Source organism: Oncorhynchus mykiss, chromosome 12, assembly GCF_013265735.2.
Source record: "Oncorhynchus mykiss isolate Arlee chromosome 12, USDA_OmykA_1.1, whole genome shotgun sequence".
Taxonomy (NCBI): Eukaryota; Metazoa; Chordata; class Actinopteri; order Salmoniformes; family Salmonidae; genus Oncorhynchus; species Oncorhynchus mykiss.
The window spans coordinates 11,899,430-11,913,980 of NC_048576.1; the positions used below are offsets into that span (position 1 = coordinate 11,899,430).

The following is a 14,551-nucleotide window of genomic DNA, read 5'->3' on the forward strand; positions in this document are numbered from 1 at the left end:
GGAGCCTGTTAGATTTGGGTATATCATTTTAGGTGAAAATGGGAGAAAAGGGGCCAATCCTTAAGATGCACTGATTCCCTGCCTTGGTGATTTAAGTTTCTCTAGTTATGATGATGGTAAATCTCACCAGCACTGTAACACACTCCCTTGTACTTGACGATGTTGTCATGCTGAAGGGACTTGAGGATCTCTATCTCCCGTTCAAAGTCTCGGAGGTGTTCTGCTGTGCTGTGCTGCAGCTTCTTGACTGCCACAACCTCCCCAGTGTTATCCTGCAGAGGGTCATACCTACACATCTCCACACTGCCAAAGTTACCCTGAGAGAGAGAGAGAGAGAGAGAGAGCGAGAGAGAGAGAGAGAGAGAGAGAGAGAGAGAGAGAGAGAGAGAGAGAGAGAGAGAGAGAGAGAGAGAGAGAGAGAGAGAGAGAGAGGGGGGGAATAAAAAGTGTGGAGAGGGAGGGAGTTAGAGAGAGTAAAATGTGCAGAGGGAGTGAAAAGAGAGAAAAAGAGCGACAGAGCGACTCCCATATCTACTGAGCAAAATACCACAGTGTTCCATCACAGCAGCAAGATTTGTGACCCGTTGCCACAAGAAAAGGTCAACCAGTGAAGAACAAACACCATTGTAAATACAAGCATAAATATGGGTTATTTATTTTCCCTTTTGTACTTTAACCATTTGTACATAGTTACAACGCTGTATATATATATATATATACAGCGTTGTAACTATGTACAAATGGTTAAAGTACAAAGAATAATATATATATATATATATATATATATATATATATATATATATATGACATATATATATATATATATATATATATATATATATATATATATATATATATATATATATATATATATATATATATATATATATATATATATATATATATGACATTTGAAATGTCTTTATTCTTTGGGAACTTCTGTGAGTGTAATGTTTACTGTTCCTTTTTATTGTTCATTTTACTTTTGTATATTATCTACTTCACTTGCTTTGGCAATGTTAACACATGTTTCCCATGCCAATAAAGCCCCTTGAATTGAGACAGAGTGAGTGACAGAGAGAGTGACAGAGAGACAGAGAGTGAGTGAGACACAGAGAGTGAGTGAGAGACAGAGAGTGGTGGCGTGTGTGTTGTCTAACCTTGCCCAGCTGCTTGAGGAAGATGAGATGTCTCTCTTCAAACTGAGCAGGGTTTTGATTCTCAAAGGCCCCTGGGAACCCAAACCCTCTGGCCCTGTTGGGCACCATGTCACTCTCCACCAGCAACTCATAGTCTGCAGCAGGGAGACAGGACACAATCAACACCTTCTGGAAATAAACCAAAACATACATACATCCTAATCTAGCATACATTTTTACCCAAAAGTGTCAGAGAATTGTCAACACTGACAGTGACCTAACAGCCTACATTCAGTATATGTTGCAGTCCATGCGAGAATGGAACTGACGTTGGCAGTGCCATGGTTCAACACACCGAGCCACTGGAACAACATCAGTGAAATGACTAGAAGGACATGTTTGTCAGTCTGCAGAGCACTAGAAAGAGAGGAGACGACCGACCAGGTGTGAAGAGGCTGTTGAGGTCTCTGATAACAGCTCTGAAGGAGGGTCTGTTGGACGGCTCATAGTCCATACAGCTGTTGATCAGGTTGGCCAGCTCTGTCCACTTAGGAGCAGGCAGCTGGTGATGGTCTTCATAGAACAGACGTTTCTACAGAGGAAAATAATGTCAACTATAAACAGAGGAACTCTAATACCTTACTAATAATGGATTGTTATGCTTTGCATGACAGTTGGATAGTGTTTTTTAACAAGACAAAGACAAATAACCTGATGAAGACCATGTCAGAAGACAGTTTTAGTCCCAGTGTCCAGACAAGAGAACAGTACATCAACTATGTCTCTCTAAACATAACATACTGTAACATACCAGTAAACCCTCAGGTTGGACATCTTCAACTTTGATTTAAATTGATTTGATTTCCTGCTTGTAAAAACCACCTTGATATTTGGCTGTAATTTACAGTGGGGCTATACCAACAATGAGACAGAAACAGGAGATGGAGTCCTGCCCTATAGACCGTTCTGGCTCGCACAAGGCTTACCATTACTCACTAAATTAAATGGTATTAGAATTATATATATATAAATATTCCATAAAATAAAAGTGTTAATTGCACTTCCAGAAATCCTTACCTTGGAGCAGTCCAGTGTGCTGAGTGGCCTTTCTCCTCCACTACAGATCTCCCACAGAGTGGTGCCGAAGGCCCACTTATCTGTAGCCAGAGTCAGATGTCTGTCCTCCTCTAAACACTCTGGAGGTACCCAGGGGATGCGCTCCACAAGGACTGGAGGGACAGTGGAGGACAGGACGATGGGATGGGAATACACAGAGCACACAGACATTAAATATACTCCCTTTCTGACTTCCCGAGCTGCTGTTCTTGTTTGTTTGTGCATCGTATGCTTTTAGTGTATAAAACATTAGGAACAAACCCCCCAAGACGCCTTGCACCATGTGTCACTGTGTAACCAAGCCAAACAGTCTACACATAGTATTGCAAAACAACGTGCAAAAGTTCAGTAAAGTACAATTTCTTAGTACAGTATATCTTTGTAATAACTAATACAAGGGTCGGTACTCACCATCTTTGGGCAGCACAGTGATGCTGATTCCAGGGTCACTCAGTTTGATGAAGGGGGGGTTCCCAGTCTTCCTGTCCTCCTCTCGGATCAACAGGACGTTCTTGGCACACACGTTCCCATGGACCAGGCTCTTGTCCTCCTGTTATTAAATTGAACATGGCGGACTGATTAGTGGCAGATTGAACACAAAAGTTACACCATTACGGAGATATCTGCCACTTAGCAGATTCAGTTGTATTTAATATGTTTTATTGGACAAAGAGGAGAGAGAAAGTGGAAAAGATAAGGGGGGGGTGCATCACATAAGCTGCTTTAACACAGGCAGCCAGTTCTGATCGTTTGCTGAATTATTGGCAAAAGAGCTGATCTGATTGGCCAAAAGATCAATTGGTGGAAAAAGATCAGAATTGGGCTGCCTGTGTAAACGCAGCCAAGGAGAGTGGGTCAGATTTGAACCCATGAAAACGCTGGTATATGTGATGTAGGCCGCAACGCTGACCATTAGACCACCCAGGACACATAGCAGACGGCTTCTTTCCAAAACCATTTACTGTTCAGGGAGTGCATCCAATCGGTGAACCGTGTGGGGCCTTATGAATGGAGCTTCTTCCAGATGATTATGATTAGGGTGTCTTACTAGGTAATTGGTTAATTGATGGATTGATTGATTGGTCTTACCAGGTAATGCATAGCCCAGGCCAGCTGCTTGGCCACCTCTAGCTTCCAGGTGATGTTCACAGAGCTCTTCTTCTTCTTCAGGTATGTATCCAGGGAGCCAAACTTCCCATATTCCTGCACCATCATGTCTGAAAGGGTTAGAATTCAACAAATTACAGCTGGACCAGTGTAGCACATCTACTAAAGGGGCTTAAAACTGCTAACAGAGGCTAACAGAGGAAAAGGTTGGGATGGAGGGAGGCTAACAGAGGAAAATGTTGGGATGGAGGGAGGCTAACAGAGGAAAAGGTTGGGATGGAGACAGAGGGAGGCTAACAGAGGAAAAGGTTGGGATGGAGACAGAGGTAGGCTAACAGAGGAAAAGGTTGGGATGGAGGGAGGCTAACAGAGGACAAGGTTGGGATGAGACAGAGAGGCTAACAGAGGAAAAGGTTGTGATGGAGGGAGGCTAACAGAGGAAAAGGTTGGGATGGAGACAGAGGGAGGCTAACAGAGGAAAAGGTTGGGATGGAGACAGAGGGAGGCTAACAGAGGAAAAGGTTGGGATGGAGACAGAGGGAGGCTAACAGAGGAAAAGGTTGGGATGGAGGGAGGCTAACAGAGGAAAAGGTTGGGATGAGACAGAGAGAGGCTAACAGAGGAAAAGGTTGGGATGGAGGGAGGCTAACAGAGGAAAAGGTTGGGATGGAGACAGAGGGAGGCTAACAGAGGAAAAGGTTGGGATGAAGACAGAGGGAGGCTAACAGAGGAAAAGGTTGGGATGGAGGGAGGCTAACAGAGGAAAAGGTTGGGATGGAGGGAGGCTAACAGAGGACAAGGTTGGGATGAGACAGAAGGAGGCTAACAGAGGAAAAGGTTGGGATGGAGGTAGACTAACAGAGGAAAAGGTTGGGATGGAGACAGAGGGAGGCTAACAGAGGAAAAGGTTGGGATGGAGGGAGGCTAACAGAGGAAAAGGTTGGGATGGAGGGAGGCTAACAGAGGACAAGGTTGGGATGAGACAGAGGGAGGCTAACAGAGGAAAAGGTTGGGATGGAGGTAGACTAACAGAGGAAAAGGTTGGGATGGAGACAGAGGGAGGCTAACAGAGGAAAAGGTTGGGATGGAGACAGAGGGAGGCTAACAGAGGAAAAGGTTGGGATGGAGGGAGGCTAACAGAGGAAAAGGTTAGGATGGAGACAGAGGGAGGCTAACAGAGGAAAAGGTTGGGATGGAGACAGAGGGAGGCTAACAGAGGAAACGGTTGGGATGAGACAGAGGGAGGTTAACAGAGGAAAAGGTTGGGATGGAGGGAGGCTAACAGAGGACAAGGTTGGGATGAGACAGAGAGGCTAACAGAGGAAAAGGTTGTGATGGAGGGAGGCTAACAGAGGAAAAGGTTGTGATGGAGGGAGGCTAACAGAGGAAAAGGTTGGGATGGAGACAGAGGGAGGCTAACAGAGGAAAAGGTTGGGATGGAGACAGAGGGAGGCTAACAGAGGAAAAGGTTGGGATGGAGGGAGGCTAACAGAGGAAAAGGTTGGGATGAGACAGAGAGAGGCTAACAGAGGAAAAGGTTGGGATGGAGGGAGGCTAACAGAGGAAAAGGTTGGGATGGAGACAGAGGGAGGCTAACAGAGGAAAAGGTTGGGATGGAGACAGAGGGAGGCTAACAGAGGAAAAGGTTGGGATGGAGGGAGGCTAACAGAGGAAAAGGTTGGGATGGAGGGAGGCTAACAGAGGAAAAGGTTGGGATGGAGACGGAGGGAGGCTAACAGAGGAAAAGGTTGGGATGGAGACGGAGGGAGGCTAACAGAGGAAAAGGTTGGGATGGAGGGAGGCTAACAGAGGAAAAGGTTGGGATGAGACAGAGAGAGGCTAACAGAGGAAAAGGTTGGGATGGAGGGAGGCTAACAGAGGAAAAGGTTGGGATGGAGACAGAGGGAGGCTAACAGGGGAAAAGGTTGGGATGGAGGGAGGCTAACAGAGGAAAAGGTTGGGATGGAGGGAGGCTAACAGAGGAAAAGGTTGGGATGGAGACAGAGGGAGGCTAACAGAGGAAAAGGTTGGGATGGAGGGAGGCTAACAGAGGAAAAGGTTGGGATGAGAGAGAGAGGCTAACAGAGGAAAAGGTTGGGATGGAGGGAGGCTAACAGAGGAAAAGGTTGGGATGGAGGAAGGCTAACAGAGGAAAAGGTTGGGGTGGAGGGAGGCTAACAGAGGAAAAGGTTGGGATGGAGGGAGGCTAACAGGGGAAAAGGTTGGGATGGAGGAAGGCTAACAGAGGAAAAGGTTGGGGTGGAGGGAGGCTAACAGAGGAAAAGGTTGGGATGAGACAGAGAGAGGCTAACAGAGGAAAAGGTTGGGATGGAGGGAGGCTAACAGAGGAAAAGGTTGGGATGGAGACAGAGGGAGGCTAACAGGGGAAAAGGTTGGGATGGAGACAGAGGGAGGTTAACAGAGGAAAAGGTTGGGATGGAGACAGAGGGAGGCTAACAGAGGCAAAGGTTGGGATGGAGGGAGGCTAACAGAAGAAAAGGTTGGGATGGAGGGAGGCTAACAGAGGAAAAGGTTGGGATGGAGGGAGGCTAACAGAGGAAAAGGTTGGGATGGAGGGAGGCTAACAGAGGAAAAGGTTGGGATGGAGACAGAGGGAGGCTAACAGGGGAAAAGGTTGGGATGGAGGGAGGCTAACAGAGGAAAAGGTTGGGATGGAGGGAGGCTAACAGAGGAAAAGGTTGGGATGGAGACAGAGGGAGGCTAACAGAGGAAAAGGTTGGGATGGAGGGAGGCTAACAGAGGAAAAGGTTGGGATGAGACAGAGAGAGGCTAACAGAGGAAAAGGTTGGGATGGAGGGAGGCTAACAGAGGAAAAGGTTGGGATGGAGGAAGGCTAACAGAGGAAAAGGTTGGGGTGGAGGGAGGCTAACAGAGGAAAAGGTTGGGATGGAGGGAGGCTAACAGGGGAAAAGGTTGGGATGGAGGAAGGCTAACAGAGGAAAAGGTTGGGGTGGAGGGAGGCTAACAGAGGAAAAGGTTGGGGTGGAGGGAGGCTAACAGAGGAAAAGGTTGGGATGAGACAGAGAGAGGCTAACAGAGGAAAAGGTTGGGATGGAGGGAGGCTAACAGGGGAAAAGGTTGGGATGGAGACAGAGGGAGGTTAACAGAGGAAAAGGTTGGGATGGAGACAGAGGGAGGCTAACAGAGGCAAAGGTTGGGATGGAGGGAGGCTAACAGAAGAAAAGGTTGGGATGGAGGGAGGCTAACAGAGGAAAAGGTTGGGATGGAGGGAGGCTAACAGAGGAAAAGGTTGGGATGGAGACAGAGCGAGGCTAACAGAGGAAAAGGTTGTGATGGAGCGAGGCTAACAGAGGAAAAGGTTGGGATGGAGACAGAGGGAGGCTAACAGAGGAAAAGGTTGTGATGGAGCGAGGCTAACAGAGGAAAAGGTTGGGATGGAGACAGAGGGAGGCTAACAGAGGAAAAGGTTGGGATGGAGACAGAGGGAGGCTAACAGAGGAAAAGGTTGGGATGGAGACAGAGGGAGGCTAACAGAGGAAAAGGTTGGGATGGAGGGAGGCTAACAGAGGAAAAGGTTGGGATGGAGACAGAGGGAGGCTAACAGAGGAAAAGGTTGGGATGGAGACAGAGGAAGGCTAACAGAGGAAAAGGTTGGGATGGAGACAGAGGGAGGCTAACAGAGGAAAAGGTTGGGATGGAGACAGAGGGAGGCTAACAGAGGAAAAGGTTGGGATGGAGACAGAGGGAGGCTAACAGAGGAAAAGGTTGGGATGGAGGGAGGCTAACAGAGGAAAAGGTTGGGGTGGAGGGAGGCTAACAGAGGAAAAGGTTGGGATGGAGGGAGGCTAACAGAGGAAAAGGTTGGGGTGGAGGGAGGCTAACAGAGGAAAAGGTTGGGATGGGGGTAGAGGGAGGCTAACAGAGGAAAAGGTTGGGATGGAGGTAGACTAACAGAGGAAAAGGTTGGGATGGAGACAGAGGGAGGCTAACAGAGGAAAAGGTTGGGATGAAGGGAGGCTAACAGAGGAAAAGGTTGGGATGGAGACAGAGGGAGGCTAACAGAGGAAAAGGTTGGGATGGAGGGAGGCTAACAGAGGAAAAGGTTGGGATGGAGACAGAGGGAGGCTAACAGAGGAAAAGGTTGGGATGGTGGTAGAGGGAGGCTAACAGAGGTAAAACGGTGAGAGGTATAATTTAGTTTGGTAATGTCACTTACTCTCCTCTCCGCAGACACACACGCCATAGGTGAGGAGCAGGTGCTTATGGGATAGCTGGCTCATCATACTGGCGGCTTCAAAGAACGACTGGAGCGAAGAGAGAGAAGAGCCGTCAGACTGAGTTAAATATTGTATCGTAGGAAATGTAACCAAACATAGAAAAATAAACACATTCATTGGCAAAACATTGTGCTAAATAAAATGACTGCAATGGAAGAGTCATGTCCCTTTCAAGAACCAATGCAAAAAAACTCCCAAGTCCATCTCCTTAACACTACATGTTGTTGGCTGGAGTTCTCGACCAACCTCAGAGTAGTTTCGGTGAGCCTTATCCAGGATCTTAACAAGGACGTCCATCTGGTGAATCTCTCCGTAGTCTCCCAGCTCCTTCCTCACGCCACAGAAGATCTTAGTAAACGTCCCCTGACCCAGACTGTCTTTCTGTAACACACAGGGAACACCGGGTCTGAGATCTTCTCCCCTGGTCATCCAAAACATGTCGTGTTAATGCCAACACATCCGCCCCTTATTTCAATTGTATTTTTGAGTGTTTATTTCGATGTATATTTTATTAACCTACATTATTCATGTCATAGTTGAGATCTCATGCCACCATTTCACCTGAACCAGCTAAGGAGAAACAATTCAGTCTCTGATTGAAGTCCTCTATCATGTGTGTGAGTGGCAATGTCTGCAGGTACATGCAGGTGTATGTGACCGTGTCACAGGTGAAAGAGGTCACAGGTGAAAGAGGTCATTACACCATGATAGGAATGTTAATTTATTTATTTATTTAACCTTTATTTAACCAGGTAGGCAAGTTGAGAACAAATTCTCATTTACAATTGCGACCTGGCCAAGATAAAGCAAAGCAGTTCGACACATACAACGACACAGAGTTACACATGGAGTAAAACAAACATACAGTCAATAATACAGTATAAACAAGTCTATATACGATGTGAGCAAATGAGGTGAGATAAGGGAGGTAAAGGCAAAAAAGGCCATGGTGGCAAGGTAAATACAATATAGCAAGTAAAACACTGGAATGGTAGATTTGCAGTGGAAGAATGTGCAAAGTAGAGATAGAAATAATGGGGTGCAAAGGAGCAAAATAAATAAATAAATAAAATACAGTAGGGAAAGAGGTAGTTGTTTGGGCTAAATTATAGGTGGGCTATGTACAGGTGCAGTAATCTGTGAGCTGCTCTGACAGCTGGTGCTTAAAGCTAGTGAGGGAGATAAGTGTTTCCAGTTTCAGAGATTTTTGTAGTTCGTTCCAGTCATTGGCAGCAGAGAACTGGAAGGAGAGGCGGCCAAAGGAAGAACTGGTTTTGGGGATGACCAGAGAGATATACCTGCTGGAGCGCGTGCTACCGGTGGGTGCTGCTATGGTGACCAGCGAGCTGAGATAAGGGGGGACTTTACCTAGCAGGGTCTTGTAGATGACCTGGAGCCAGTGAGTTTGGCGACGAGTATGAAGCGAGGGCCAGCCAACGAGAGCCAGCCAACGAGAGCATACAGGTTACAGTGGTGGGTAGTGTATGGGACTTTGATGACAAAACGGATGGCACTGTGATAGACTGCATCCAATTTGTTGAGTAGAGTGTTGGAGGCTATTTTGTAAATGACATCGCCGAAGTCGAGGATTGGTAGGATGGTCAGTTTTACAAGGGTATGTTTGGCAACATGAGTGAAGGATGTTTTGTTGCGAAATAGGAAGCGGATTCTAGATTTAACTTTGGATTGGAGATGTTTGATGTGAGTCTGGCAGGAGAGTTTACATTCTAACCAGACACCTTGGTATTTGTAGTTGTCCACATATTCTAAGTCAGAACCGTCCAGAGTAGTGATGTTGGACGGGTGGTGGTGTCGTCTGGAGGGTTGTTAACACAGTGTCCAAAGAAGGGCCAGAAGTTTACAGAATGGTGTCGTCTGGAGGGTTGTTAACACAGTGTCCAAAGAAGGGCCAGAAGTTTACAGAATGGTGTCGTCTGGAGGGTTGTTAACACAGTGTCCAAAGAAGGGCCAGAAGTTTACAGAATGGTGTCGTCTGGAGGGTTGTTAACACAGTGTCCAAAGAAGGGCCAGAAGTTTACAGAATGGTGTCGTCTGGAGGGTTGTTAACACAGTGTCCAAAGAAGGGCCAGAAGTTTACAGAATGGTGTCGTCTAGAGGGTTGTTAAAGGACCTTTCAGTCATGGCTGAAGGAGGAGGAGAGTGAGTGACAGAGAGGTAATCTTACAATGACAAGATCCTCCTTGCGTATCTTGTGGAAGACCATCTGGCTGATGTTGTGTCTGTGCAGAGAGGGGGACAGGGGAACCTCAGCACCCTGGTTACTGCGGCACACCAACAGGTTAGACTTGTCTGCAGATACAGGGAACACAGAGACGAGAACGTTAAGTGAGTTAGGAGTACATCATCTAGTATTCTTTATAGGTCGTATTCATTAGGGCATACCGCAGCAAAAAAGGTTTTAAACGCTAAACAAAAACAAGTTGGACAGCTTAGGTAGACCCTGAACAGAGTGTGCAAAGCTGTCAACAAGGCAGCTTATTTAACTAGGCAAGTCAGTTGAGAACAAATTGTTATTTACAATGACGGCCTACCAAAAGGCCTGCGGGGACAGGGGCCTGGGATTAAAAATACAGTAAATAAAAATATAGAACCAAACACCCATCACGACAAGAGAGACAACACTACATAAAGAGAGACCTAAAGACAACAACATAGCATGGCAGCAACACATGACAACACAGCATGGCAGCAACACATGACAACACAGCATGGTAGCAACACAACATGACAACATTGTTCATCAAACTACTGTGAGAATATAGACTTAGTGTTGAGTGTGGCTGGAGAGCTGAGTCAGCCCACAGTTTATGATATTGTTTTAATCACAAAACACAACTATGACCCTTATTCCCTGACCTCCTCACCTTTCGCTTTAGGCGGGCAGCACTTGGTGAACTGGAAGATGTATCCGTCAGAGCGCAGAGCTTCCTTCTGGTAGCGGTGGAGCAGCTCCCTCAGAGAAGCAAAACTCTTCGTGGCCCCAGAGAGGATGTAGTCTCCCTGATCTGTCTTCACGATCTGGCAGTGCTTGTACTCAACTAGGCTGTCACACTGCAGGGGGACACAGATCAGATATGCACCCTACCACTCCTTATTGGTCCTTACCCTTCAAAGTGTGTAGATATGTAAGGTGTTAGCAGTATGGTGAAAGCTGCACCGGTACGCCTGCATACCTATCCAGACCCATTCAGATCTGGAAACACTGAAGGGTCTGGACTAAACACACATAGCACCATGTCTTTCAACAACCTATATGGTATTATACTCACGCCCACTACAAAAGACAGGAAGTATTTGTTGTAGTCCTTAGGGCTGCTACGGAGGATGTACAGACCCTTGTGATTCCCAGACCGCCGCAGCTTACCGATAGCAAAGTCCATCCTGAGGATAGAGAGACAGGACAGATATGGTCGGTCATGGTCGTACTGTGCGTGCGTATATATGTGCAAGTTAGTGATGAGGGGGTTGACGGGGTTATATCCGTGGGACAAACGGGTTTAGGGTCATGACAATTTGTGTGGATGAAGGGCGGGTTGAATAAAAACAGAAGACACTGCCTTTAAAAATGCATAAATGTGCAATTTATATCTATAGGCTACATGGAATTATTTTAGACGATCTGCCATTAGTGCTTAAGCCTAAACTTTAGAGCCTGACAGTACGTTCGCCAAATAGCCTACACGCCAATCCCCAAATAGCCTATACGCCAATCCCCAAATAACCTACACGCCAATCCCCAAATAGCCAACACGCCAATCCCCAAATAGCCAACACGCCAATCCCCAAATAGCCTACACGCCAATCCCCCAAATAACCTACACGCCAATCCCCAAATAACCTACATGCCAATCCCCAAATAACCCACACGCCAATCCCCAAATAGCCTACACGCCAATCCCCAAATAGCCTACACGCCAATCCCCAAATAGCCGACACGCCAATCCCCAAATAGCCGACACGCCAATCCCCAAATAGCCGACACGCCAATCCCCAAATAGCCGACACGCCAATCCCCAAATAGCCAACACGCCAATCCCCAAATAGCCTACACGCCAATCCCCCAAATAACCTACACGCCAATCCCCCAAATAACCTACACGCCAATCCCCAAATAGCCTACACGCCAATCCCCAAATAGCCTACACGCCAATCCCCAAATAGCCTACACGCCAATCCCCAAATAGCCGACACGCCAATCCCCAAATAGCCGACACGCCAATCCCCAAATAGCCAACACGCCAATCCCCAAATAGCCAACACGCCAATCCCCAAATAGCCTACACGCCAATCCCCCAAATAACCTACACGCCAATCCCCAAATAGCCTACACGCCAATCGCCAAATAACCTACACGCCAATCCCCAAATAGCCTACACGCCAATTCCCAAATAGCCTACACGCCAATTCCCAAATAACCTACACGCCAATCCCCAAATAGCCTACACGCCAATCCCCAAATAGCCTACACGCCAATTCCCAAATAGCCTACACGCCAATTCCCAAATAACCTACACGCCAATCCCCAAATAGCCTACACGCCAATCCCCAAATAGCCTACACGCCAATTCCCAAATAGCCTACACGCCAATTCCCAAATAACGTACACGCCAATCCCCAAATAACGTACACGCCAATCCCCAAATAGCCGACACGCCAATCCCCAAATAGCCGACACGCCAATCCCCAAATAGCCGACACGCCAATCCCCAAATAGCCGACACGCCAATCACCAAATAGCCTACACGCCAATCCCCAAATAGCCGACACGCCAATCACCAAATAGCCTATACGCCAATCACCAAATAGCCGACACGCCAATCACCAAATAGCCGACACGCCAATCACCAAATGCTTTTGGGAACGGGCAGAAAAAGTTCAGCGAAAAAAGGACGATGTCGGAGTTTACTTCAATAAGAGAAAAGCTGTGAAATGTAGAGTTGAAAATAAAGAGAAAGGAGGACCAGAAAGTAATGTTTTGGAAAGATTTGGTGAAGTGGTACAAGAGGATGATAACAGTGTTGTGTGGTGATTGTGAGGCGCTATACAAATTCAACAGTCACAAGATCGGACTTCAAATAGGCCAATGACAGGTCAAGGGAACTGTAGCCTACTGTTCAGATGGGTAAAATGGAAACTGAAATCTGGACTCTGACTGTAGGTCTATAACCTCTCACATTGCCTTAACATTAACTCCTGCAGAATTAAACATTTATTGCTGTAAAATGATACACCAAATGTAGGCTACATTTTGACTGGGGAACAGGAGTGGAGAAATATGATTTATTTATTTCAGTATCTTGAGAGAATGTGAATGGTCAGTTAGATACCGTCTGTAGAGGTGCTATATTTATCAGCATCATAAACACTGATAGTACTTCAACCACATTAAATATGCATCCAAGCTGAACTGAAATCTAATCAGAAACATGTTGTCTCGTTTACGAAGTCGGCTAGCCAAACAAGTGTCCTCGCATGCTCCCTTAAAATACCTTCCCTTGAAGAACCTTTAAAAAGCGGCAATAGTACTGTTTGTCTATTTTGAAACACCGTAGCCAGTATACACTTCCTTAAAATAGTCACAATTAATCTAAGATAACTCAAGCAATCTGTCATTAACTTCAAAGTTTTTGCCGAAGAGATCTTAATTGCGCAATTTATTTTTATTTTTTTTTACATCTAACTAAGACGTTTGGTGCAGTATTTCTTAATGAAAAACTGTGCATGAAAACGAGTCGTCTCTCGTTGAATGACAACACATAATTTATTGAAGAATCCCTACTGTTGACCAATCACCGACGAAGGGACGCAAGACTTCAGCTCCGAACTTCGGCTTGCCTCCAGATAAATGTGTGTCCGAACAGCCGAAAAAACGCTAACCGAAGTCCAAAACAAACAGAAACGTCATAATATTTACCCAAACTCTACCGAACTGTTTCGCATGGGAAGCATGCGGACACCTAAAGAGTTTATTTAGTCTTCTAGGGCAACATATCTAACATATCAGGCAAAACAAGTCCTGCACCCCCTATCAAATCGTTACGCCGTCTCCGACTAGCCAACTGTTGTGCATTTTCGATATTAGCGGGTTAGGGTGCAGGCCTCAAATTGTCATGTTATCACATATAGGTTGGGCGGTTGCGGATGGGTTATTCGCAATTGCGTGCGGGTGAACAAACCTGCTGAGCCACACACCCCTAGTACACGTGTCTATGTGTGTGTGGATGTTCTTGTGTTTGTACAGTATATGTGCCTAGTCTAGACTTACGAGACTGGACCATGGCAGTAACTCTGAATGGCCTCCAGCAGCCTAGGGGGCGCCACCTCTTTACACAGGAAGTGGTGAGCGTCTGCTATGAGCCGGTAGTAGCCATCCACCAAAGACACAAAGGACAGAGCCTCCGACAGGGAACGGAACTCCAGCTCCTGTGTAGCAGAGAGAGATGGAGGATAAGAGGAGGGGTGGATCAGTCCTCTGTTACACATAATACATGAAATGTTCCTGTTCTGATCTAACATAACAGCTGGTCTGAGTCTAAAATGTCACCCTGTTCCCCTACAAAGTGCACTTCGCCCTATGGCCCTGCTCAAAAGTAGTGCACTATATTGGAAATAGCTTGTCATTTCAGACACAAATTATGTCCTTGTCCCTGTCTGAGTTATGAGGTTAGCAGAGTCATCGTACCAGAGTCTGACTGTCCTGTCTGTTGATGGTGACGATGCGACTCTCGATAGAGCCATCCTTGTTGGCTTGTTTGATGCTGATGTCAATAACTTCAGGGAAATCACAGTACGTCTGGAAACCCTATAGAGAGAGAGAGAGTAAGAGTAGTAGCAGCCACCCTGAATGCACAACCGTTTCAAACATCCTTTCTCTGACTCTCTATGACATTATTACAGGAGACTATTTGA

General features: G+C 46.4%; 1 protein-coding gene across 2 annotated transcripts in view; it reads right to left on the reverse strand.

The window, feature by feature from the left end:
* LOC110536972 (tyrosine-protein kinase JAK2) overlaps positions 1–14,551 on the reverse strand; it is a 69,838-nt gene that overhangs the window by 8,060 nt on the left and 47,227 nt on the right. For both annotated transcript variants that reach the window (XM_036936927.1, XM_036936928.1), the window contains exons 7-19: positions 14,325–14,444; positions 13,908–14,065; positions 10,912–11,023; positions 10,507–10,693; positions 9,807–9,931; positions 7,868–8,002; positions 7,561–7,648; positions 3,345–3,472; positions 2,667–2,805; positions 2,217–2,368; positions 1,581–1,731; positions 1,161–1,294; positions 128–317 (exon numbers count right to left, since the gene is read on the reverse strand). In XM_036936927.1, coding sequence (XP_036792822.1) covers positions 128–317; positions 1,161–1,294; positions 1,581–1,731; positions 2,217–2,368; positions 2,667–2,805; positions 3,345–3,472; positions 7,561–7,648; positions 7,868–8,002; positions 9,807–9,931; positions 10,507–10,693; positions 10,912–11,023; positions 13,908–14,065; positions 14,325–14,444 — 1,819 coding nt within the window. The remainder of the gene's footprint in view (positions 1–127; positions 318–1,160; positions 1,295–1,580; positions 1,732–2,216; positions 2,369–2,666; positions 2,806–3,344; positions 3,473–7,560; positions 7,649–7,867; positions 8,003–9,806; positions 9,932–10,506; positions 10,694–10,911; positions 11,024–13,907; positions 14,066–14,324; positions 14,445–14,551) is intronic.